At 45.4% G+C, this 22,588-nt stretch overlaps 2 protein-coding genes and 2 non-coding genes across 4 annotated transcripts; 3 read left to right on the top strand and 1 right to left on the bottom strand.

Moving 5' to 3' along the window:
* Nucleotides 1-113: 113 nt before the first annotated feature.
* Trnap-agg (transfer RNA proline (anticodon AGG)) lies at nucleotides 114-185 on the top strand. The gene has a single exon. It is a non-coding gene; the product is annotated as a tRNA-Pro (tRNA).
* A 1,522-nt stretch (nucleotides 186-1,707) lies between these two features.
* Nucleotides 1,708-1,779, top strand: Trnap-agg (transfer RNA proline (anticodon AGG)). The gene has a single exon. It is a non-coding gene; the product is annotated as a tRNA-Pro (tRNA).
* A 377-nt stretch (nucleotides 1,780-2,156) lies between these two features.
* LOC135378674 (uncharacterized) lies at nucleotides 2,157-3,341 on the top strand. The gene has a single exon (XM_064611752.1). The coding sequence runs from the start codon at nucleotides 2,157-2,159 to the stop codon at nucleotides 3,339-3,341; it is 1,185 nt and encodes a 394-aa protein (XP_064467822.1).
* A 9,748-nt stretch (nucleotides 3,342-13,089) lies between these two features.
* Nucleotides 13,090-14,678, bottom strand: LOC135378651 (THAP domain-containing protein 2-like). Its single transcript, XM_064611742.1, has 2 exons — nucleotides 14,529-14,678; nucleotides 13,090-13,728 (listed from the first exon to the last, which is right to left on the bottom strand). The coding sequence occupies exons 1-2, from the start codon at nucleotides 14,676-14,678 to the stop codon at nucleotides 13,090-13,092; spliced, it is 789 nt and encodes a 262-aa protein (XP_064467812.1).
* Between the last annotated feature and the right edge of the window lie 7,910 nt (nucleotides 14,679-22,588).

Below are 22,588 nucleotides of genomic sequence, written 5' to 3'. Positions count from 1 at the left end.
GTAGCGTTGCCTGATGTGCTTCCTAAAGTGTGGGTTACACACCGCCGCGGTAAATATTTTCTCTGCGAATAACGATCGGTTTGTGTAATAGTTAGAGAATACAGGCATTCGTCGGCTCGTTGGTCTAGGGGCATGATTCTCGCTTAGGGTGCGAGAGGTCCCGGGTTCAAATCCCGGACGAGCCCTCAATTTTGCGTAGCGTTGCCTGATCTGCTTCCTAAAGTGTGGGTTACACACCGCCGCGGTAAATATTTTCTCTGCGAATAACGATCGGTTTGTGTAATAGTTAGAGAATGCAGACATTCGTCGGCTTGTTGGTCTAGGGGTGGCAGCCTGGTATAAGGCCCAAGCGGTGCAATGTTCAAAGGAGGTTATTGCGAAGTACCACAGGGTTATAGCTGTTTTTCTGTGGAACTCGAGGTTTCAGCGGATGAGACGCTCAAATATTTTCCTTCCTCTCAAAGCAGGGGGCCTAGGCGTCATCAACCTAGAAATTAAGCTTCTGGTGCACCGCTTTATGTACTTTCGTTGTCAGTCGGTTCCCCTACTCCGAAGTGCAATGCAGATACACGGGGCTCAAGTGCTAGACCAATGGGTTGTTCCGACTGGCGTCCCCGAATCTAACACAGGAAGCTTCGCGTTCCTCAAAGAAGTTAAAAGTGCGCTGGTTTTTTTTGAGGAGCAATTCTCCTGGGATTATTTGAGTACTGTGTCAAGGAAAAGACTATACTGGGATACCGTAGCGAAAACCTTCCCCCTTCCACTCTACCGCAACCGTTTTCCGTTACAGACAGAAAGTAATGTTCTCGTAAGGGTGCGTAAGCTACCCATCCCGCCGGAGTGGAAAGTTTTTTTTTCACAAAGCTACACACTGAGGTACTCCCTGTACAGACCTGAAGTGCTAACAAGAACTTTGCGGTCGTACACATGAACTGTTGTACTTGTGGTGAGCCAGAAACACTGGAACATGTTTTTGTTACTTGTAGAGCTGCAGTGTTGTTCTGGCATGGCTTGAGGACCACGTTAGAGATTGACTTGAATGTATCCTGTGAAAACCTTAAGTTCCTTGTAACAGACTCTAACAAGGGCGCCCAGTTAAAAGAAATTGCACTGGTTTTGGCGATGAAAGCTCTGTGGCGTGCCCTGACCGCTGAGACGGAAAACCAGCCAAACATCAGGCCGACCTGGTATTACGTAAAGATAGGTCTGCTGTGGCTCTCCAGCTTGATTGGAAAAGAATGACTGCATGAAGAGTCTGAATGGGTCCGACTTCGTGGGCTAGCCACGTGCACCACCGCTGCCACGTTTGGGCGCAGGATGCGGGCCCGGGCCAGGTTTTTCATCGCCAACACCACAAGCTCACCTTTTAATGTAAAGGAGTAGAAGCTATGCTCCACCTGTCAAATTTTCCTGCAATGTATCTTCATCCCGTCATGTCTTCCATTGTCTGTGCATAATGAACGGTGAATTGTGCTTTTATTAAAAGATTACATAAAGGAAAGAAAAAAAAATGCTCGTTGGTCTAGGGGTATGTGTTCTCGCTTAGGGTGCGAGAGGTCCCGGGCTCAAATCCCGGACGAGCCCTCAATTTTGCGTAGGGTTGCCCGATGTGCTTCCTAAAGTGTGGGTTACACACCGCCGCGGTAAATATTTTCTCTGCGAATAACGATCGGTTTGTGTAATAGTTAGAGAATACAGGCATTCGTCGGCTCGTTGGTCTAGGGGCATGATTCTCGCTTAGGGTGCGAGAGGTCCCGGGTTCAAATCCCGGACGAGCCCTCAATTTTGCGTAGGGTTGCCCGATGTGCTTCCTAAAATGTGGGTTACACACCGCCGCGGTAAATATTTTCTCTGCGAATAACGATCGGTTTGTGTAATAGTTAGAGAATACAGGCGTTCGTCGGTTCGTTGGTCTAGGGGTGTGATTTTCGTTTTGGGTGCGAGAGGTCCCGGGTTCAAATCCCGGACGAGTCCTCAATTTGGTGTAGGGTTGCCCGATGTGCTTCCTAAAGTGTGGGTTACACACCGCCGCGGTAAATATTTTCTCTGCGAATAACGATCGGTTTGTGTAATAGTTAGAGAATACAGGCATTCGTGGGCTCGTTGGTCTAGGAGCATTCTTGCTTCCGGTTTCGTACGGAACGGTCGCAGGTAACATGAGCTCCGATGGAGTGACAACAACGGCTAGGCTTAGCCGGGAAAACGGTGTGAATACGAAGACAACGGAACGCCAGGAGTACAGAATTTTTCTGCCGAGTTTGCCTGCTGGAAAAGTTGGAAAAAATACTGTTGTGCTGCATGGTGACATCACCGGACGACCCTACTGCAAGGAAGACTTCAAACCTCCGCTGAAAGAACTGATCAAAGGTACGGAAATCGCGGCGTTTGGTGTTTATCAGTTGAACCATATCTGGCTTTTAACGACGCACCACGAGGAAACAAAACAGAAGCTACTTAATGCAAAAGAATGCATTGTGAAGGGAAAGCGCTGCTTGATTATCGACTGTTGTCAACAGGAAATCGTAGCGAAGCTGCACTGGTTGCCTTATCATGTACCCGATGACAGTGTAAGGAAGGCGTTTGAGGTGTTCGGACAGGAAATAATTGTTAGTCGAGAAAAATGGACTGACGACTACTTTCATGACGTTGAATCGACAACAAGGGTACTTAAAATGAAACTCAAAGAAGGCGTGACGGTGGACATCATCCCTCACCAGATGAGGTTGTGTGGGAAATCGGTTCTTGTGTCAATACCTGGAAGACTCCCCCTATGCCTGCGGTGCAGGGAGCTGGGTCATGTCAGGAGACAATGCAGGGCTCCGAGATGTAGTAAATGTCGACGATATGGACATGATGATGAAAGCTGTGTACGCTCCTATGCGTCTGTAACGAAGGAGGTGCGTGAAGAAGCTGATGAGAACCTCATGGACGAGGCCGATATGGAAGAAATTCAACAAGACAAACAAGAGGCGGATAAAGAGGGTGATGCAGTAACCGGTGCGACGAGCAGTAAAGTCGACGATGACGGAGAGCTCCTTGAAGCGCAAGTAACAACGCATGAAGAAGATCTTCGGGACGTTCATTCTACTAGCTTCAGCGAACAGAGTTGTGAGGGAGAACATATCGAGGTGGACAGTGAAAAAAATGAAGAAATAAGAAGTGATCAGGCATTACAAGAGGAAACCGTAGAAGATTGGAAGAGCACCTTAACTCCAGTGGAGTCATGGGCCTCACGGAAGAGGACAGGTGGGAAGTTCAAAAAACATGTGAAACCAAATATACCATACGACCCAAGGGATCGTGGGAAAGCTCAGATACAGCAAAACAACAATGACGGATAAGTTAATAGTAGCAACTTTAAACGTTGTAAGCTTAATCTCCAGGAAACGAAAACAGTGGCTACTGGACTTACTGATTAAACAGAAAATTGATATAATATGCATCCAAGAAACCAAGATCACGTCAGTGGAGGAAGAGGATTATCTCATCCAGTTTTTCAAACAGAGTTTTCAAGTATTCCATTCACGTGCTAGCAGCGGGAGTGCGGGAACGGCAATCCTTGTGCGCAGGAATGAGTGGCTGCGAGTCATCCCCGATATAGGACACGACGAAGGTGGGAGGGTCAGTGCGGTGGACTGCTTGGTGAACGATGATATGATTAGATTTATTTCGATCTACGCCCCGAATGACGCCTCCGAGCGAAAGCAATTCTTCCGCAATCTCAAGGATTTCTTGGATACCCCTGCAAAAGTTTTCCTGTGTGGCGACTTTAACTGTGTGTTGACAGTGTCAGATAAGACTGGGAAAGGTGCGATTAACGATGGTAGCACAAGTGAACTGAAGAAAATCATCGAGGAAAACAATCTTATTGATTTTATGTATGTTGCTCCTGAATGCAAGACGAAATACACACACTGGCAGGGCACCAGTCACGCGAGGCTCGACAGAATCTATGTTTCTGATGAGACAGATACGGCAGACGCGAGATACAACGTCACGCCACTCTTCATGTCTGACCATGGGTTGGTTACCGCGGAACTAACTAGACTGCAAAACAGGGTAACACGAAAAAGTAGTGATCTTCCATGGAAATTCAACGAAAGCATACTGGAGGACGAAAGTTTCATCGCGGAGATTAAAGAGAAAATAAAAGAAGTGATAGAAGAAAGCGTGGACGCCTGTCGCTGGGAGTTATTTAAGGCGGACGTTAAAAGAATTGCTGTCCGGTACAGTCAGCTAAGAGCAGCTGAAAGAAGAGCAGAAGAAAAGGCGATGGTAGACACCTTAAAGATGCTGGTGGTTGAGGATGAACGAAACCCCGGTATGTTCATTGAGGATATACGACAATGCAAAAAGAGTATCTTCAAGTTGAAGTTAGAGCACTACCGAGGTGCAATGATCAGAATAACGACGTTAGAAAGTGAGGAGAGGCCAGCTAAAGTATTTAGAACGTTGGAGAAGAAACGGGCTAATAACAATTATATAAGAAGGATAAGGAAAGGGTCAGAAGTTATTGAAGACGCCTCTCGGATCGAAGAAGAATTCCTGAATACGTATCAAAACCTGTTTGAAGAACAGTGTTCGGTAAGAGAAAACTTTGGTCAGTATAGTGCCATGCTCTCCAAAATCAGCGAGGAGAAAAGGGATATAATTAATGCTCCCATAACAAAGTCGGAAGTGGAAGGAGCTATCAAAAAGCTCAAGAAAAACAAAGCGCCCGGCATCGACGGCATAGGCTCCGGTTTCTACATTACATTCTGCGAGGACCTCGCTCCTGTTATAGTGGACGTGTTTGCCGATATACACAGTAGGAAACTTCTTCCACCTTCCATGAGACGCGCTTTGGTAGTACTTATTCCAAAGAAGACACAACACGAGCAAATTCCTGAAGTGAGCGACTACAGGCCAATTAGCCTACTAACAACGGACTATAAAATCTTGGCAAAAATCTTGGCTGAGCGTCTCGCGTATGTACTTCGTGACATCATTGGCGAACACCAGACGTATGGCATCAAGGGACGACCGATCGCAACAAACCTCCATATGATGAGAACAATTTGTGAGGTTGCTAGCACAACGGGTCCCGCTTCAGCAGTTTTACAAGCAGACCTAAGCAGAGCATTTGATCGTGTACGACATGATTTCCTGTTTGCATTGCTTCGGTGGTGCGAGGTCGGGGATTACGTACAAAACTGGGTGGAAATCTGCTACAAGGAACTAGCTATGAACCTTCTCATCAACGGTGAGAAAACGAAGAGCATCCCACTACAGCGATCAGTCAGACAGGGGTGCCCGTTATCTCCTGTACTATTCGCCTTGTATCTTGAGCCGCTGTGCAGAAAGATTATAAATGACGAAATGATTCAAGGTCTGCGGTTGCAGGAGATGGAAATAAAACTTATGGCGTATGCGGATGATGTGGCCGTCATATGTACTTCCAAAAGCCAGATTGCGAGGGCAGTGGAACACATCAAGAATTTCTGCGCTGCGTCGGGAGCTGCCCTCAATCTGAAAAAAACGTTTGGTTCATGGTTAGGACAATGGGACAGCGCACCGAGAGATTTCGTGGGCGCAACCTGGTCGACTGCGGTGGGAAGATACCTCGGTATCCGATTTACAACAATGGCTGTACTCAAAGAAGATTGGCAGGCCAGGATCAGAGGTCTCCAAACACAGCTGCGTCATTGGAATGGCAGAAGAATATCGGCTTTCAACCGCAGTTTCGTTTGTAACACGGCGCTATACCCAGTGGTACTCTACCATGCACAGGTTGGTCCGTGCGATACAGCAACCACGCACAAAGTACACCGAACTTTTGCGACGTTTATATGGAATTCGCAAATGGAGAAAATGCGAAGGGAGAATCTCTTTCATCCCCTATCCCAAGGCGGTCTCGGGCTAGTCAACGTTGCTGTGAAGTTATTGGTGCATAAGTTCATTTACTTCCGAGACCAGAAGAACGAGGTACTCAGGGGAGCGATACAAAACATCGGAGCTGCCTATCTGTTGGAATGGATAGTGACCACAGCTCGTGTCCTGAAGCCGTCAGCAGCCCTGCGGTTTTATAGAGATATAGCCCAAGCTATCCGATTCTTCACTGAAAGATATTCTTGGGAATATCTATCATCAGTAAAAAAGAAGAAACTGTATTGGGACACTATCAGTCTGTTGCTGCCGCTTCCCCGTTACAGAAGCGTTCGATTGGGGAAAGAAGCAGATGTTCTGTGCAGAGTTAGAAGCTTCCCGGTGTCAACATCGGCCAAAGATTTCTTTTGGTCATTTCATACGGAAACATTGCCCGTCAAAGTGTGGCGGAAAAGCAAAGGATTCTTCGTCCCGTGGTCACTCCGGTGTGACAGCTGCTATCAAGAGGATGAAACCCTTCCGCATGTCTTTATGGGATGCCGGAAAGCTATTCAGTTCTGGGCGGCGTTAACAACCTTCGTCGGATCAGACACACAACTGGAATGGAATGACCTCAGGTTCCTCAGGTTTAGCAGCGACAAATGCGAGGTGGCGATGGACATTATTGTGCTTCTCGGGCTATATGCGATTTGGAGACATAGGATGGAATTCTATAATTGTGTGGTGGATATCAGGTCTCCATGGAATGTGTTCGTAAGTGCACTGATCACCACAATCAGCGTGATAGAAGCAAGAGATCTAGACGCAGGACGACCTTGGCTGAAGCTAAAGGAGAGGTTGAGGAAAGCTCCATATCCGCGGTGGTAGGAACTGCAGCAGAACCAGAAATGACTGAATAATCATGGAACGAGGCAGCGCACAGTATAGGAGCTCTACGAGCAGCTTCTGTCGCACACAAGCTTGCTTTTAACAAGGGGTCTCACGCCCGCATCTTCCTCGCTCCAGGGAGCGAAAAAAAAAAGTGTGTGTACAATGTGGTCCTTTTAAATAAATGATGATTAAAAAAAAAAGAAGAAAAAAGCTCGTTGGTCTAGGAGTATGATTCTCGCTTCGGGTGTGAGAGGTCCCGGGTTCAAATCGCGGACGAGCCCTCAACTTAGTGTAGGGTTGTCTGATGTACTTTCTAAAGTGCCGGTTACACACCGCTGCGGCGAAATATTTTCTCAGCGAGTAACGGTCGGTTTGTGTAATAGTTAGAGAATGCAGGCATTCGTCGGCTCGTTGGTCTAGCCACTTCGCTTCCGGCTTTCGTGAAGTACGGATGCGGTGAAATGAGCTCCGGTGGAGCAGCGAGCACGGCTAGGCCTAGCCGGGATACTATTGACCAGCAAGGAGAGAATGTGACGAAATACAGGCTTGTTTTGCCGACGCTGCCAAGAGGAAGTATCTCTTACAACACTGTGTTTCTACACGCTGACCCAAGAGGTAGGCCATATCGTGTTGCTGATTTCGAAGAGGCGATTAAGGCTATTGTTAAAAAGGAAGACGTGTCGGCCTTCGGGGCGTATCAGCTGAATCACGTGTGGGCATTGTGGCTTCATTCAGGGCTCGCAAAAGCGAAAATATTGGAAAAAGGAACACTGAGCGTAAAAGGGAAAAAATGCTTAACAATTGATCCGAATAAGACTGAAGTGGAAATGCTGCTACATTGGCTCCCGACACACGTTCCAGACGATGCTGTAAAAAAAGCTCTGCATGCGTTTGGAACGACAAAACAGATATTGAGAGAAAAATGGAAGGGGAGTTTTTTTGCTGGTGTTGACACGACGACAAGGAAGGTGATACTGTCATTAAATCAAGGCATGACCGTTGACAATCTGCCGCATATTTTACAAATTATGGTGCAGTCAGGTGCTAGCCGCAGTGGAAGGAAGGCCACCACTCTGCTTGCGATGCCGAAGAGTCGGACACGTCAGGAAAAACTGCACTACCCCGTGGTGTAGGGAACGCCGCTCTTTCGGACACGGAGCGGTACACTGCATGAAAAAGACGATATGGAATGCGATGACGGTGCTCTAGAGGAAAGTAAAACGACCATAGGCAACTCTGATCACGCTCTGACAGGGAATGAATTCGGAAGGAAAAGAGGCGGTAAATTCTTCAGAAAGAGAACAGCCAGAGGTACAATCAACTGAGAGGATGCAAGAGGAAGGAGTATCGGACGCGCAGCAGACTGGTGAGAATTCGGCCGCGACGAGAACAGATGAACCAGCGGCAACATCAGGGAAGGAACCCGCAAAGGCAACTGCTGGGGCTATGATTCATGTGGATCAAGGTTTGCACCTACGGGGAAAAGAGGCTGGGATACACTGCGACGGGCAAGGGAAGACGGATGTTCCTGAACACGATTCTGGAAGTAAACAGTGAATCGGACGTTGGCAGTGAATGCGCGCACAGCGACGCGTCGCGTGCGCGGGGACCCATGCACGCGTCCCCGCGGGGACCTTCGAGGTCACAGGAAATTGCCAAGAGATCAGTGGAAAAACAAATGGAAGGAAGTCCGACATCGAAGAAAAAGGTACACTCCTGCGCCACGCTTACCGACCAACAACAGAAACAGACCAGCCCAAGGAACTTCTTCCCATTTTTAAACATGCCCTTCCAGCGAAACATAAAGGTGGCAACACTCAATGTAAACAGCTTACTGTGCTTTAAGCGGAAACAGTGGCTTAAACAGTTGGTGTTTATGAACAACATAGACATAATTTGTGTGCAAGAGACTAAAATATCCAGCTATCAAGAAGAAAAGGACTCTGTAAGGAACTTTGAGGATTGTTTTTGGGTCAGACATGCAACGGGTCCGCCTTATAGTTCCGGGACAGCGATCATGGTACGCAAGAAGGCTGCGCTTCAGGTAATTAACTGTGAGATTGACCAGTGTGGGCGCTTTGTTGTCGTGGATATTATTTTTAGGAAAGAGTTAATTAGAGTCTTATCAATCTACGCCCCAAATGAATGTACTGCAAGAAAAACCTTCTTTGCAAACCTCAGGGCGTTTTTAGCTGTTCCATGCACGCTCATTGTAGGCGGGGATTTTAATTGTGTGATGAAGCGAGAGGAACGTACATACCGAGAATACAAGAAAAACGGTAGTGTTGATATGTTAAAACAAATGGTCCGGGAATTCGACCTGCAAGATGTTGTAGCACCGAGCACGGGGGAATCTTTCCAGTTTACTCACTGGCAGGGCTCTTCCCATGCTAGATTAGATAGGGTGCATATTTCAGCGGAACGAGCTGAGCAAGTCGATGGTTATGAGATAACACCTGTCTGGTTTTCGGATCATGGCATGGTGTCTTTCCGTCTCAAGCAAAAAGCAGGTGAGCGGAACAAACGCGAACGCGCGGGCATGTGGAAACTAAACGAGACAAAACTAAGAGATGATGTGTTTGCGCAGAAAGTTAAAGGTTTAATTGGGCAGTTAAGTGCGAAAAGGGTAACTGCTAAGGAATGGGAACTTTTCAAAGCTGAAATAAAGGTGCTGGCAATAGAAAGATGCCAGGTGATGGCATGGGAGAAACGTCAAAAGAAAAATGCCTTGATGGCCACAATCCAAACTCTAATAAAAGAGGAGGAGAGAAATCCAGGCTCATTTCAAAGTGAGATAGAAGACGTTAAAATGCAGATGATGCGCGGTCTTGAATGCAAACTTAGAGGTGCAATAATACGAAGTCGTTCTGACATGGTTCAAAGGGACGAAGAGCCAACAAGGCTTTTTCTCGGACTCGAACTCGAAAGAGTAAACCAAAACCACATAGACTCGATTCAGCTGGATGGTTCCGTAACCCATCTCGAACAAGAAATTGTAACAAGTTTTGAGAATTATTATAAGGAACTTTTCGCGCAAGAGGAAAACATATCACCAATTGAATCATATTGCTTAAAGCATCTAAAGACGCTAGCAGCGGAAGAACTAGAGTCTGCTATGAGACTAGTGACCGCAGTAGAGATAAGGAATGCTATCAAAAAATTGAGGTGCAACACATCTCCTGGATGTGACGGTTTAGGGTCCGGATTTTATAAAATGTTCAAGGACGACCTCAGTAATGTGCTAGTTGAAGTGTATGATGATATCTGGCAAAGACGCTTGTTAACGCCAACTATGAGGAATAGTACGACTGTGTTAATCCCAAAAAAGAGGAAGGAGAAAAAAGAAGTTTCTAATATCAGCGATTTCAGACCAATAAGTTTGACATGCACGGACTACAAAATACTCGCAAAGATACTGGCCAGGCGGCTAGATAGCGTTCTATGGAAAATAATAGGATCACATCAAAGTTACGGAATAACTGAGAAACGTAGTATTCAGAGGAATCTGCACCTGATGCGGTCCGTATGTGAGGTGGAACAGGCAGCGGGTAGCCCGACTGGCGTCCTCCAAGTTGACTTCAAACAAGCATTCGATAGAGTTTCACATTCTTTTCTTGAATGCCTTCTGAGGAAAGTCGGAGCAACGGAACTTTGTGAGCAGGCAAAAATCTGCTACAAAGATATAGGCACTCGGACCGAGATCAAGGGTTGCGAATATTTGAAGTCAACGCTCAAGTCTTTCTTTACAAATGTTAGTTGGTGACATGATAATGAATCAGTTACAAGTACTCCTTTAAGCAAAACAGAGTTAAGTGGTAAATCCCAATCTCGGTTCAAACATTAATTGGCATGAAACCTGTTCAATATAAAGTACATGAAAGGTTATGAACACAGTTCAGCTGAACTACACTGATGGAAATTATCTTATTTACTCCCTATATACAAGACACGAGCATAGTCTACAAATACAGATATGCCGCCGGGTTGCTTAACCGTCCAGGAACAAACTAATAATTATAATATTCTGTGACTGCAACGAAAAAGCTAGTGGATCCTGTCTGTCGTATTTCGCGCCGTTCCGCCGTACTGCGATGGCACCTCTGCCAAAGAAAAGAAAGTCGGGTACACAATACTGTTGTATTGTAAACTGTTCTAACAGCTTGAAAAACACGAGGGGTCGGATTCCTGCAGTAAAGTTGCACCGTTTCCCCGGCAAATCATACGAGAAAGGCAGGCGAGAAGCGTGAGTAACAGCAGCATATCCCTCTTGGGTTTTCCAGTTGGTTTTTCCCATTGCTGTGGTTTGCTGGTGCACCAACTGTTGTCACTTTCGTTCACGTAGCGGCAAACAGGTGCAGCATGCTTGCATTTTTCAGTTGTACCAGCTTTACGGGTGCAACTGGCTGGACGCACTGTACGAGGGGCTGGTGAGACCTATAAGTCATTACGTGGTAAGGAACAGACACGTATAGTTCAACACGGTATTTGTGTTCCTGTGTAACGATTCAGGAATTATGGGGAGAGGTGGACAAGGGGGGTGTCAAGGTAACTTGTGAAAATTGTGGCTCATGATTATTCTCTGATGTCATAATATGAACCTCTGAACACCCGCATAGTCCGCAACCCCCATTTCCAGGAAAAGGGGTGAGAGGTTGCACGTTTTGACATGGAAAAAAGCCTGGGAATGCCCATGCTGTGGACCGAGTCGAAAGTCCCAAGCGCCGGAAGCGTTTCCATATGCGCGTGAATGCACGTCCAGTACGTAGAGAGGTGCGCTGCATTCTAACGGAATACGGAATTACGACTTACTAAAGGGTTTTTTACCGGTCACGCACACTTTTATGCAAATGATTTGAGGAAATGGTATTCACGTTCAAAGACACGTTCTAGCCGGCGCTGTTTTTCACTTGCGAGATGCATTTCGCCTTGATTAGCGTCACGTCGCCGTCAATTTCTTCTTCTAATTCGTAGATGTGCTTAATTAGCGCATCTCCTTTCCGTAAGTTCGAGTCCTTAAGGAATTTACTCAGGAATTTTATTTCCAGCATCCCGCAATACAGCTGGGACATGATTCCGAAACTGATCGGTTTGCGCGGGTACGCGACCGCGTTGCGCGCTTTCGCCCATATGTGGCGCTGAAGGACATGGTTCGGAGCGCCCCCAAACGTCGTGCAACAGGCCTATGTGATCACGGTAACCCCGGCTCGCGGTTCTGCGGTCGGTCCGCCCGCCACTGTTTTTCAACGTGAGCACGCATTTCTTCTTATTTTCATATTTTACGCTTTATCGCAGAATGCGTGTGCAAAAAGAAAGAAAGGTGCCGGCGTGCTTCGTGAACGAAATACCCACTGATCTCTATGTATAAAGGCTGGATCGCGCATAGGAGAGGGGCTCGAGGGAGAGAGGTGCGGCAACCGGCCGCCATGTTGGAGGGCCCAATGGCGCCGGCTTCTCCCATAGGAAACAATGGGAAGCGATTCGATTTGGAGCATTTGTTACTCTTTAAACGCTCCTCATTGTTGATTAGCACGCATCTTTCTTAGGAATCAGTGTGCTGGTGTATTCCTACCGTGCTTCGGCGGTGTGTCTGTAGTTTTCATAGTAATTACGTTCTTTTTCTTCTCCGCCTCCTGTACTCCGAATATGGTGTCGTTAGTTACGTGCACGGGAAGCATAAAAATAGAGGAATTTGGTCAATGACAACTTATAAATTTAATTCCTTTTGCTTAGAAAGGGTTTGCACTGTTTGTTATTGTTAGGTAGTTTCGTTTGTGTGTGGTTTTCGTTTGTTATTGTGTGGTTCGTTAGGCGCTGTATATGGTTCTCGTTTGGCCTTTTCCATAATCCACTGGCATTCGTATTGTGTTCTACGAGTGTGTTGCAGTTGTTCAGCTGTTGGCGCAGTTCGTTACAGAAATTCGAAGCGCTGTACACGAAGAGCGCATGACGTAACAAGTGCTGCAAGAGTGATTGCACTTGCGAGGTTAACGCCGCAGTTTACTTCCACCCTACCTCACAAACGGCTTGTTTAAAGTGATACCCAGTAAAATTGGATAAAATTGCACAGTAACATCACTGCGAACATGACATGTAGAATTTATCAATTAATATTACAACACTCGACTTCTACGGCCATTAGTCATTGTCATTCATTGTTGAATACCACTATGATTCTTGAGAGCTTCTTTCGTAGTCGTGGTCTGTCATTCACGTTTTCTGTGTGCTCCTTTGCAAGAGGGTGAAGTCGAATCTTGCCATAGCAGTTAGCTATAAGCTTTATGAGGCGAATGACGTGGTTTTCTTCTGGAGAGCACTCGAACATGTGCTCGTAGAGGGTAGGGAAAACGTTGTGTCTCAGAGATGTGGACCTAGAACCTTGAGTGCATCAAAGGCTTCCTGTGTGAAACCTGGTTCGCCGTGTATAGAGCTGTACCACGACCTAAGTGTCGCCTGGTGTGGAAGCGAAAGGTTAAATGTCTTCCTGACGTACTCGTATGCCTTTGTTGAATAAAACTGGAGAGTGAGCGCAAAGCTACGCAGTGACTGTGGATACTGCTCTCTGCTTACTTTTCCAGCTTTGTTCTGTAGGGTGCGCTGTACTAAATCTAGCTGCACATCAGACAAGGTGCCACGAAGCATGTCAGTGCATTGACTTGATACGAGAGATTTCTTCTCGAGATCTTCTATAACACTGTCCGCAGTGAGTACCTTTTTCTTCAGTCTTCGGGCATTTTCTTCTGAGCGTTGCAACTTCTTCTTCACGTTGTCCAGTGCTTCAACTGTGATGTCTATCTTCCTTTTTAAGGTCCGTGGACTGTCTTGCACTGTGTATGTGTGGTCAGCAGCAAGGTTATGTGAGGATCGGACTGGCTGAGGTGACAAGACCCCTGGACCTGCAGCCCACGATGGTCCTGGCTGTGAAATCTCATGGTTGACGTCCTGCTCTACCTCTATGCTATGTCTTGTTGGAGGTGGTTTTCTTGGCTGTACCCTCTGTGATGGAAAAATTAATTAATTATTTTTAGAAGCTGTTGTTCATGTGGGATAAATGACAACATTTGTTAAATTCAGCATTTATTTCCACATTTCTTGCACATGCCAGGAACTGAGGTCATGATGGAGGTCAGTGGGCACTGCAGTGAAAACCTAGAAATTATTATTTTTCCTTCATTATTATTTATTTATTTATTTTTGCATTTCATGAGAAATATCTAACGAGCTAGTATATGTATTGGTTCCTAGAAGCTCGAATATTACGCCACAGGACCCTGACCTTATACTAGGACTGTCTTGAATAATCAAATCAGGGACATGACTCTGCATTTCTAGGTAGTGAATGTAAAATTACATTGCGAAGAACCATAAAAGCAAAAAGTAGTAGTGTCAGTTCAGTCCAGCAAGTGCAATGTGAGTTCGCAAAAAAAAGAAAAAAAGAAAGTCTTACAAGTCTCCATGACTTTGCACCCAGAGCACAGTGCACAAATTCAGAGCTGTTGTGATCACCACCAGCTAAAACTGAGAAGTTGTGGAACCTCAATATAACAGAATTTTGTTTGCACGCTATTTCTTGCATTGTCATGAGCCTTAAAGATGATGACAGAAAGCCTAGCAGGGAATGTAAATTATTTTGTACCATAAATTTTGTCGCATAAGTTTTGTTGTGTCATGTATGTTGACTGATGTTTCACTTCTGAAGACTTGTACTAAGCTTGTTGGATCAACTACCACATTCAGAACTGCTGCACATTACACAGGTTCCCAAGCAAATTCTAATGTGTTACTATTGTGTTTACTTTCAGGAGGTGCTGTGAAAAGCCAAACTTTGTAGGCACAGCATCTCTCTTGAGTCGCGCAGTTTGCCCTGTACGATCGAAACAGGCCTCCTCAAAATGTCTGCTGCAGAGCACCGAAGATTTAGATGGGGCCCACTTTTTGCGATGCATCTTCTGCACCCACTTCTTCGGCACGGCTGGGCAACTGTGAGGGAACCTGTATAGCACAAGCACATTGTGTAGAAAATACATAAATAGAGCAGTCAAACATAATTTCTTAGTACCTAACAGCACCAGCGAAGTAGCAGTGCGAGCAAGCGCGAGTGTCACATACATGCGATACGAATAAACACTGTTTTTCCTCAAAATAAATAGCTTACCTGTGAAAAGTTAACCCCTTTCGTCTGTCCGTGCGTGAAGTGCACTGAAAACTGCAACAAGCTGGCATGGCATGCCCTCTAATTTAAAGGAAACAAAAAAATTGCGGGCAGCCGCGCTTAACTAAATGCAGACGACAGTACGTGTTGGGCCCACCAATATGGCGGCCGGTTTCACGCTGTGTAGTACCCTATGCGCGATCCCGCCATATACTATAGAGATCAGTGGAGATACCTACGCTGTGTGCTGTCGTCGTTGTCAGAAGCGGAAAGAAAGTGAATTACACCGCATCGTAGAAAACAAGGCGCGTCAAACGGATGACGCGCATAAGCATATTGCACTCTCCCAAATTTTCTGTCGCACATTTTCTGTCCAACATTTTAGGCCATATTACCAACTCGCGTAAGTTCGTCAATTTTTCTCGCTGCTTCTAGACTTCTCTCCTAGAGCGGACGACGTTATGTGTACCTCCGCGTTGGTGTCTGATAGGGCGCTACAATTATTCAAATGACGTAACAATGTTTAGAGGTATCTTGATGGGGATACGTCTAGTCGCCCGTGTACGAAAAAAGTCAATTTTTTGTATTAAAGGGACTCTGACCAGAAGCTGTGGAAGCTCTTTCGTACTTGCAGTCGATAAAGCACCCAACAAGGACTCTCCATGCGAAAATTCATGCATTAAAACCCCACGGTTTCTCTAAACTCGAATTTTAAACATTCGACTTCATCCGAGTGCAGCACGCCTAGCGTCAAACCAAGAAAACATACGTTTATATAGAATATCCACCCCGGCCCACCATCAAGATGACGTCAACACGGGGGCCACTCGCAACACCCACAATTGGCTCAAACGCGTCACGTGGTCACGCAATACCTGTCAATTTCCTTCATGAAATGGCATTTCTTTGTTAATATGTTTTTATTACAGAGCCTCAAAAAGAAAAATATACCCTGCATTTATCACCTGCAACAGTTTCTACGATTTTCTTTTCAATCTGTACACGCGTTCCATATATGCTTCCGTATCCGGTCAGCTGTAATGGATGCCGTATGCCGAGCTTGTGAACTGCGAACTTGTGTGACTCCCGGTTCATCCTCTTTGTTCGGGTCATTGGGTTGGTGTTGGAGTTGGTCGCCATATTCTGAACGTTTCACCTATCGTTGCGGTGTACTGTTCTTGATCTGCTGCGAAGCGACGAACCGCAACGGCAGTCACTCGCCTCAGCGAAATTCTCTCTGATGCATCTCAAAGGAGCATGGGGACCTGATGATACCTTCAACTAAAGAGACCAAGTGTGCTCTCGTGTGGTCCTGACGGAAAAGTAGTTTCAACAAGGTTAGCAGATTCATTTTTCAGTTCCAAGTCTACGTACTGAAAACCATGCAAGTGCAGTCGATCATTCTCGTAGCTGTTGTGTAACGCGTATGCTTTCTTACGTATCCCACAGAACCCTCCACTTTTTCAACCAAGTTATCTTTATGAGATCCTTCTGATGGCTTCTTACTAGGCTATGCCGCTCCGAAGCATTGACATGGGGAAGCGTCGTGGTAGCCGCACCTCCGCTTTCGAAAGATGAAACAGTCTTTCCACACTGTGCTTACTGGCTTTGTATAGAGTCTGGCAAATCCGACAGACTTGGACTGCCTGTTTCAAGAAAGTTTGAAATGTAAGTATGTGTGTATTGGTTTCACATATCCACCACATATTGAGCGTGTGTATGACTGTACTTTATATGCTACAGCATATCAGCGTACATTATTATTCAACACGTAGTGTGGCAAACTCGACATCAGTCACACAAAGCCAACAATTGCCTTTTCTTCAATTGCTTATTTTTATCATATCATGTTTTTGTCTATATCTCAATTTACCAACCAATAAAGTATATTATTTTAGTATAATCGTCTGATATTTAACAAGTCCGTGCCCGAGTATTAAATTGAATCATCATCATCTTCAACTGCCATTATTCAATTGAAGTGCCAGGTGGATATAATGATATGGCGAGATATATTTTTTGCTGTCATCCTGGAATTGCTCATTTCAGAAGAATAGTCACCGTGAAGTTTGTTTTCGTTTTCGGAAACATTAAGAGGACTAAAACCAAACACTTTGCTTTCAGAGCATCCCTTATGCACCTGCAATTCAATTCCAATCTGTATTACAAGAATGACAGACCACTCAACAGAGATGAACATCTGAAAGTGAAAGAGCTGGAACGAAGATACGTTAATCTGTGTGAAAGGTGCTTAGTATGTGTGTGAGTCGAGGACATAGGTCTCAAGCTGATTCCTGTCTTCGGAAGAGGTGACAACTATGCTCCTTCTATCTATTAACCAGCTCCACTTTTTAGGGTTCCCTGTAAACTAATGGAGCACATCATGTACTACCACGTTGTCAACCAAGTTGAGTCTGTCGATTTATTTTTAAAAATTCCAGCATGGCTTTAGAAAAGGGTATTCAGGCAAAACTAACGTAGTGGAATTCGTTCACAGCATTTTGAACTGTCTTGATTTCTGGGTCCACGTAGATGTAGTATTTTTTTTATTTCGTAAGGGCTTTTGACACTGTGCTCTATGCTCGCGTGTTGGCCAAAGTAGCCTAATTAAAATTTGATCCTGCTACCTGGATATGCAGTTTCTCAACTAACCGTAACCGTGGCGACAACTCGTGAGGAGAACCTATCATATCGCCACCATGCAGCATGTTACAATCGCTTCACATTTTAATCTGGTGAAAAGCAAGGCCTTTTGGTGATCGGTCTTGTATGATTACATGCCCCTCCGTTATGTAACCCCACACTGGGTTCTTCAACCTATGAGAGATAAGTAAATATATTTCCAAGTACATTGTTTACAAGGCTCGTTATTCCATTTCGCCACAATACCACAAGCAATTGTTAGAGTAGTGGCCCAGGGTATGAAGCTCGCCTCTAATCATCATTCAAACAAAGTTCATAATGTAAAATCCTTTACTGAGAACACCGGCTTAACACAACAATTAAGAATAAAGAGAGTAAACATTTCATTGCCTATCCAGGTGGCATCATCCCTCCAACAGAGAACAATCAAAAACAACATCAAAGGAGTCAAATTAGTGGTGCACATTCCTTTCATCCAACGTATTTCATACGCTATTTGGACAAAACTGTGCCCATCAGGCATTTTGACTGTGCATATCAAGTTGAGTGCATAGAATGTGATGCAACCTACATTGGCAAGATAGACAAAAGACGCGGGACAAGACTAAAAGAGCACACAAGGGACGTTGCCAGGGCTACTAGTGCTTACTAGCTGAAGTACTAACCAAAACCGAATTAGTCTACCATTGCTGTCCTAAGGGACATATATTTTGATGGTGCAGTAACCTTTGCACATGAGTAGCGATGGGGCCCTAGAAAGTCCTTAGAATCCTGCTTTATCAGGCGTGATGCTTCAGCCTGTAATAACAACCGTGGCCCCCTGTCGGATGTGTATGATGCCCTCTTAGATAGGCTGATGTGCTCGTCTTTGGCCTTTGTTGTACTGATGATGCCACCCGGATAGGCGACAAAACGTTTACGTTCCGTTTTTAATCGTTGTGTAGAGCAGTGTTTGCAGTAAAGGACGGTACATTATGAGGTCGTCACCCGGCTTTTGGAATATATTTTCAAATAAAGTTGTTGTTTTACAAAGCTCAATACATTGCAGAAATCATTCTCATTGCCTATCATTTTGGGGGTGCCATTCTTGCAGTCACATGAAGCACTGAAGGGCTAATTTAAAAATTAAACGCTGTCTGATTTATGTTCTTGCCGACATGGCACAGCGTATGTACGAGGTAGCTCCATTTCAGAAGCCTGAGAACACTCGACGCAATTAGTGTGCTAGCATCAGATATGGTGTACAGCATTACATATTTGCTTTTGCTAGGGCCACTAAGAAGGGTGGATAGAAAGGCAGTTACAACCTGTTTCCACAAAAGACACTCAGATTCATTAGCAATTTCCTCCAAGAGAGCCAAGGCTTTTTCTAGATTACTAGAACATGGGTACCTGGTTATAAATAACAAGAATTTATCTACCAGAGGTCAGTGTTTCACACACCCTGCTTTCCATCAACACTATTAAAAGGTGTGACCCCCAAACCTGCACAAAATTCCTGGAGAGTCTTTACTGGACACTGTTGCTGTCCCTCTCACCAGGTGCTCTCTATGAACCTGATTCACAGTTCTGGATGCACTGCCTGAGCTAACTTCAGCATGCTTTCCCAACACGAATGGTAACTGCTATGAGGAGTGTTGTACTTACTGAAAGCAACATGAAATGCTGTACCTTGACAGGTAATGTTGACATCCTTCTTAAGACCGTAGAGAGATGTTCCTTGCTCCCTTTATTCCAAATTGTACTATGAGACGCAAGCCCACTTGCCACCAAGCCAATGAGTTGTGCCTCACAGTCAGTGCAATCAAGGGAATCTATCACTGAGGCTAAGAAAAGCTGTTTTCCATCGGGATCTGATCCAGGACTGAGCCGTGAGTAGCCCCGTGAAAGCACCAGGGTTTCTTCGAATTTCAGCTTTTGTTTTCCTCCCCCTCCTCCTTTTTATGTACAGTGAAACCTTCCTATGTTGGACACCCATGGTGCAGCCGAAGTGTGTCCTACTTATAGAGGTGTCCGAGTTACAGAATATGAGGGAAACAAAAAATCGAAAAGATCACAGCTGTGTTGCCAGAAATGTCCCCATTCTTCAGTTTATGGTCCTTAGTGGTACCTTGTGGTAGTGGTACCTCTACCCACTCTTCAATGATAATTATTACTGTTTTAGTAGATTCAGTTCCATTCAGGTTCCACTCAGTGGCATTACCTGTCGAGCTTTTCGAGCAGCTAGGACTTGTCTCTGAAGCGTCAGCCAGCTTTTCATTGCTTTGGTGCAGTGTGCGTTCAAAGCCTCTAGACAAACCGAAGACAAGTGCTTACACAAAGAATTACAATGTAGACTGACAGCACTTGTTTTTGGACTCTAAAAACTAAAGCAACAAAATGCTGAGACCAGTGTAGGGGGGAAAAGGGGCGAAAGTCAAGGCCACTGGCTTATTTTGTGTCTTTTTGGGCCGATATTGAGGTAATTTGGCCAGGGTTTTGTCCAACATAGCAGGGAAAACCCTGTCCTACTTCCGAGATAGGGAGGTGTCCGACATAGAGAATTCCGTCCCCATGTAGTTTCAATGGGAGCCTGCCGGTGCAATGTAATCTTGTCCGACATGGGGAGTTGTCCGAGGTAGGGAGGTGTCTGACTTTGGAGGTTTTACTGTAGTAGCTGATTACTTTAGCCTTGTACTGCTTTGGGGATTGAAGATGTGGAGATGATGTAAGAGGTGGAACTAGGCTTTAGGCAAAATGTGGCAAAGTGTGACTATGTACAAATCTTCTGAGAATGTTTATGTATCATTCACACAAAGAGAGGTTATGACCTGTGTTGTCAATGCGCCATTAAAACTCCAATCATCATCATCAACACAAAGAGAGGATAGGTGTTACATCTGTTTCCGGTTTTGATATTTATTTATTTATGAATATATCTCAAAGGCCCTCGCAGGCATTACATGAGGGGGGACAACTGCAGTTTACCTGCCCACACCCTGTACATTACTACACATGCTGTGTTCTTTTAGAAACCAACATTGTTTTACTTTTCACGGAATCGACAATCAAGAACACTCAATATCGCTAAAAACCTACGCTAAAACCTTATGCACAGGGCAATGCATAAAAACGTGACTCAGGACACAGCACACTGACAATTACAAATTTGCCTCTATTAGTTTTCTCCAGTTCAGAGTTGTGTACTGTATAGTCTTTTTATGTGCTGCGCCCTGTACTGGAGTTTTTAACGACTTTAATGCAGGACCAAACCAGTTTTGGGCGCCCAAATTTTAACATCGTTCGACAAGGACACATGTGACTTACTTGTGAATATAGTCGCTCATAGGTTCGCGCTGCCCACGGAGTTCAATATGCGACCTTCAGGACAGTCATATTGAAACATAGAAGTTGGAAATCTTCGTGGGTTGTAATGCACTCATACTGCAGTCATTCGGCAGTGTTTTCGAGCTCCTGGCAGCACAAGCATTCGATCTCTTTCGGCATTATGACACACCAGCCACACCGGCACCATGAACAGCAAGTGCGCATTAAATATCAGAACACGAAATTTCAGAGAACGTTTACGTGTTCGATCACAGTGTGCGTTAAAAAGCTCATCGCTTACCTGCAGAAGACAGGCGACTCATGCTGTTTGCTCCATCTGTGACCGATGTTCGTAGAGCTCTAACTTCGTCTCGCATTCGCGGCATCGGCGACGTTTCGAAAGCCTACCGAGCTGTTCAGCACGCAGAATTTTCTTCTCGATCGCAGAAAGGTCAGAAAGAAGTTCCGGGCTCGAAGTCTCCGCATTTCTTCCTTCGACGTCCATATTGAAGATCGCTTTCCGGACGGATGCCGGCGCTCTCACAAACTCACTAACAACATAACTTCCGGTCCGGGCGCCCGATGAAACGTGGACCCCGTGCTTTCGTCACGCACACGGAAATTGGCGGATGTCCACTACAAAGGGGCTAGATTTCGGCCCCGATTGCGCGAGTTGAGGAGGAAAAGCGAAGCCAGTTTTCAGCTCGCCGTTTGGCAAACTTTGCCGCCGCGCACAGCCAAAATATTTCGCGTGTGGCTTGGAGGCATATTATACCTTCGTATTAGATGCAAACGAAAGATTTGTCGAACTTCTGGTCAGAGTCCCTTTAACGCTGCATCCGTTATAAAGGAGAAGTATTGAACAATAACTTGTAAATAGAATTACGCAGCGTAGAAGAACAATATTATATACCTATTGCACCCGTAACTCAATAGCTGCAGCTAGCAGTTCTTACCTCCTTTAAAAGGGCACTAAAATGCAAAAACAAGTTTAATTCGAAATACGTTACACGCTATGTTGACTTCGTACATGTTATCATAATTCAAAACTTTGATTCCGTTACGAAACTACAATCATAACTATACTGGACTCTTTCTTATTTCTTGAAAGCGGGAACCGCATACGACGTTTTCTCGACGCAGATACGCCGAGATTTGAGGTCGTGACGTCACTTCCGATGGAGAAACGTCGGGCCCACCCGCAAACGGCGTTTTCTCGGCGCAGCTTAGGAGCCGGCGCAAAGTTTGTACTCGAGGCCCCTGACGGCATTTCTCGTCATGAGTAAGAGATATTATAGGCTGGCATAACACACGCGACATATATCACTTGAAAAACATGCAGTAGAACTTTGTATAAATACCATATCTGGTAACCAAAGGCAATAACCAAGGCGCGCCGACCATCAACGTGGAAATCTCTTGCTTGTACTTCCGCTTCCGTCCGCTGTTCTCCCGCGTCTCCCAGTATGGAGCAAAGTAGGGAGCCTCCATGCGCGTCCCCTTTTCAGGGAGGCGACTCCGTCGCCTGCTACGAGCGCCGGCATCTTGACTCCCACATCGCATTGGGCGTCAGCGGCGGGGTTGCGTTTATCTCGATTTTTCGCGAGAGGAAGAGGGTAAAAGCGGAATGAAGGATACTGGCGTAGCAAAACTGTCATATATGCTAGTAGAGCTGGTCATGGGTTGTAAAATATGTTGTTAACGCTTTGTAACGTTTGTCTAAACTCATCACTGCACCTGCACATGCAGTCGTGT

This window comes from Ornithodoros turicata, chromosome 1 (genome assembly GCF_037126465.1).
Source record: "Ornithodoros turicata isolate Travis chromosome 1, ASM3712646v1, whole genome shotgun sequence".
NCBI classification, from domain to species: Eukaryota; Metazoa; Arthropoda; class Arachnida; order Ixodida; family Argasidae; genus Ornithodoros; species Ornithodoros turicata.
The sequence above is the reverse complement of the archived record's forward strand: the minus strand, read 5'-3'. Positions and strand labels throughout refer to the sequence as shown.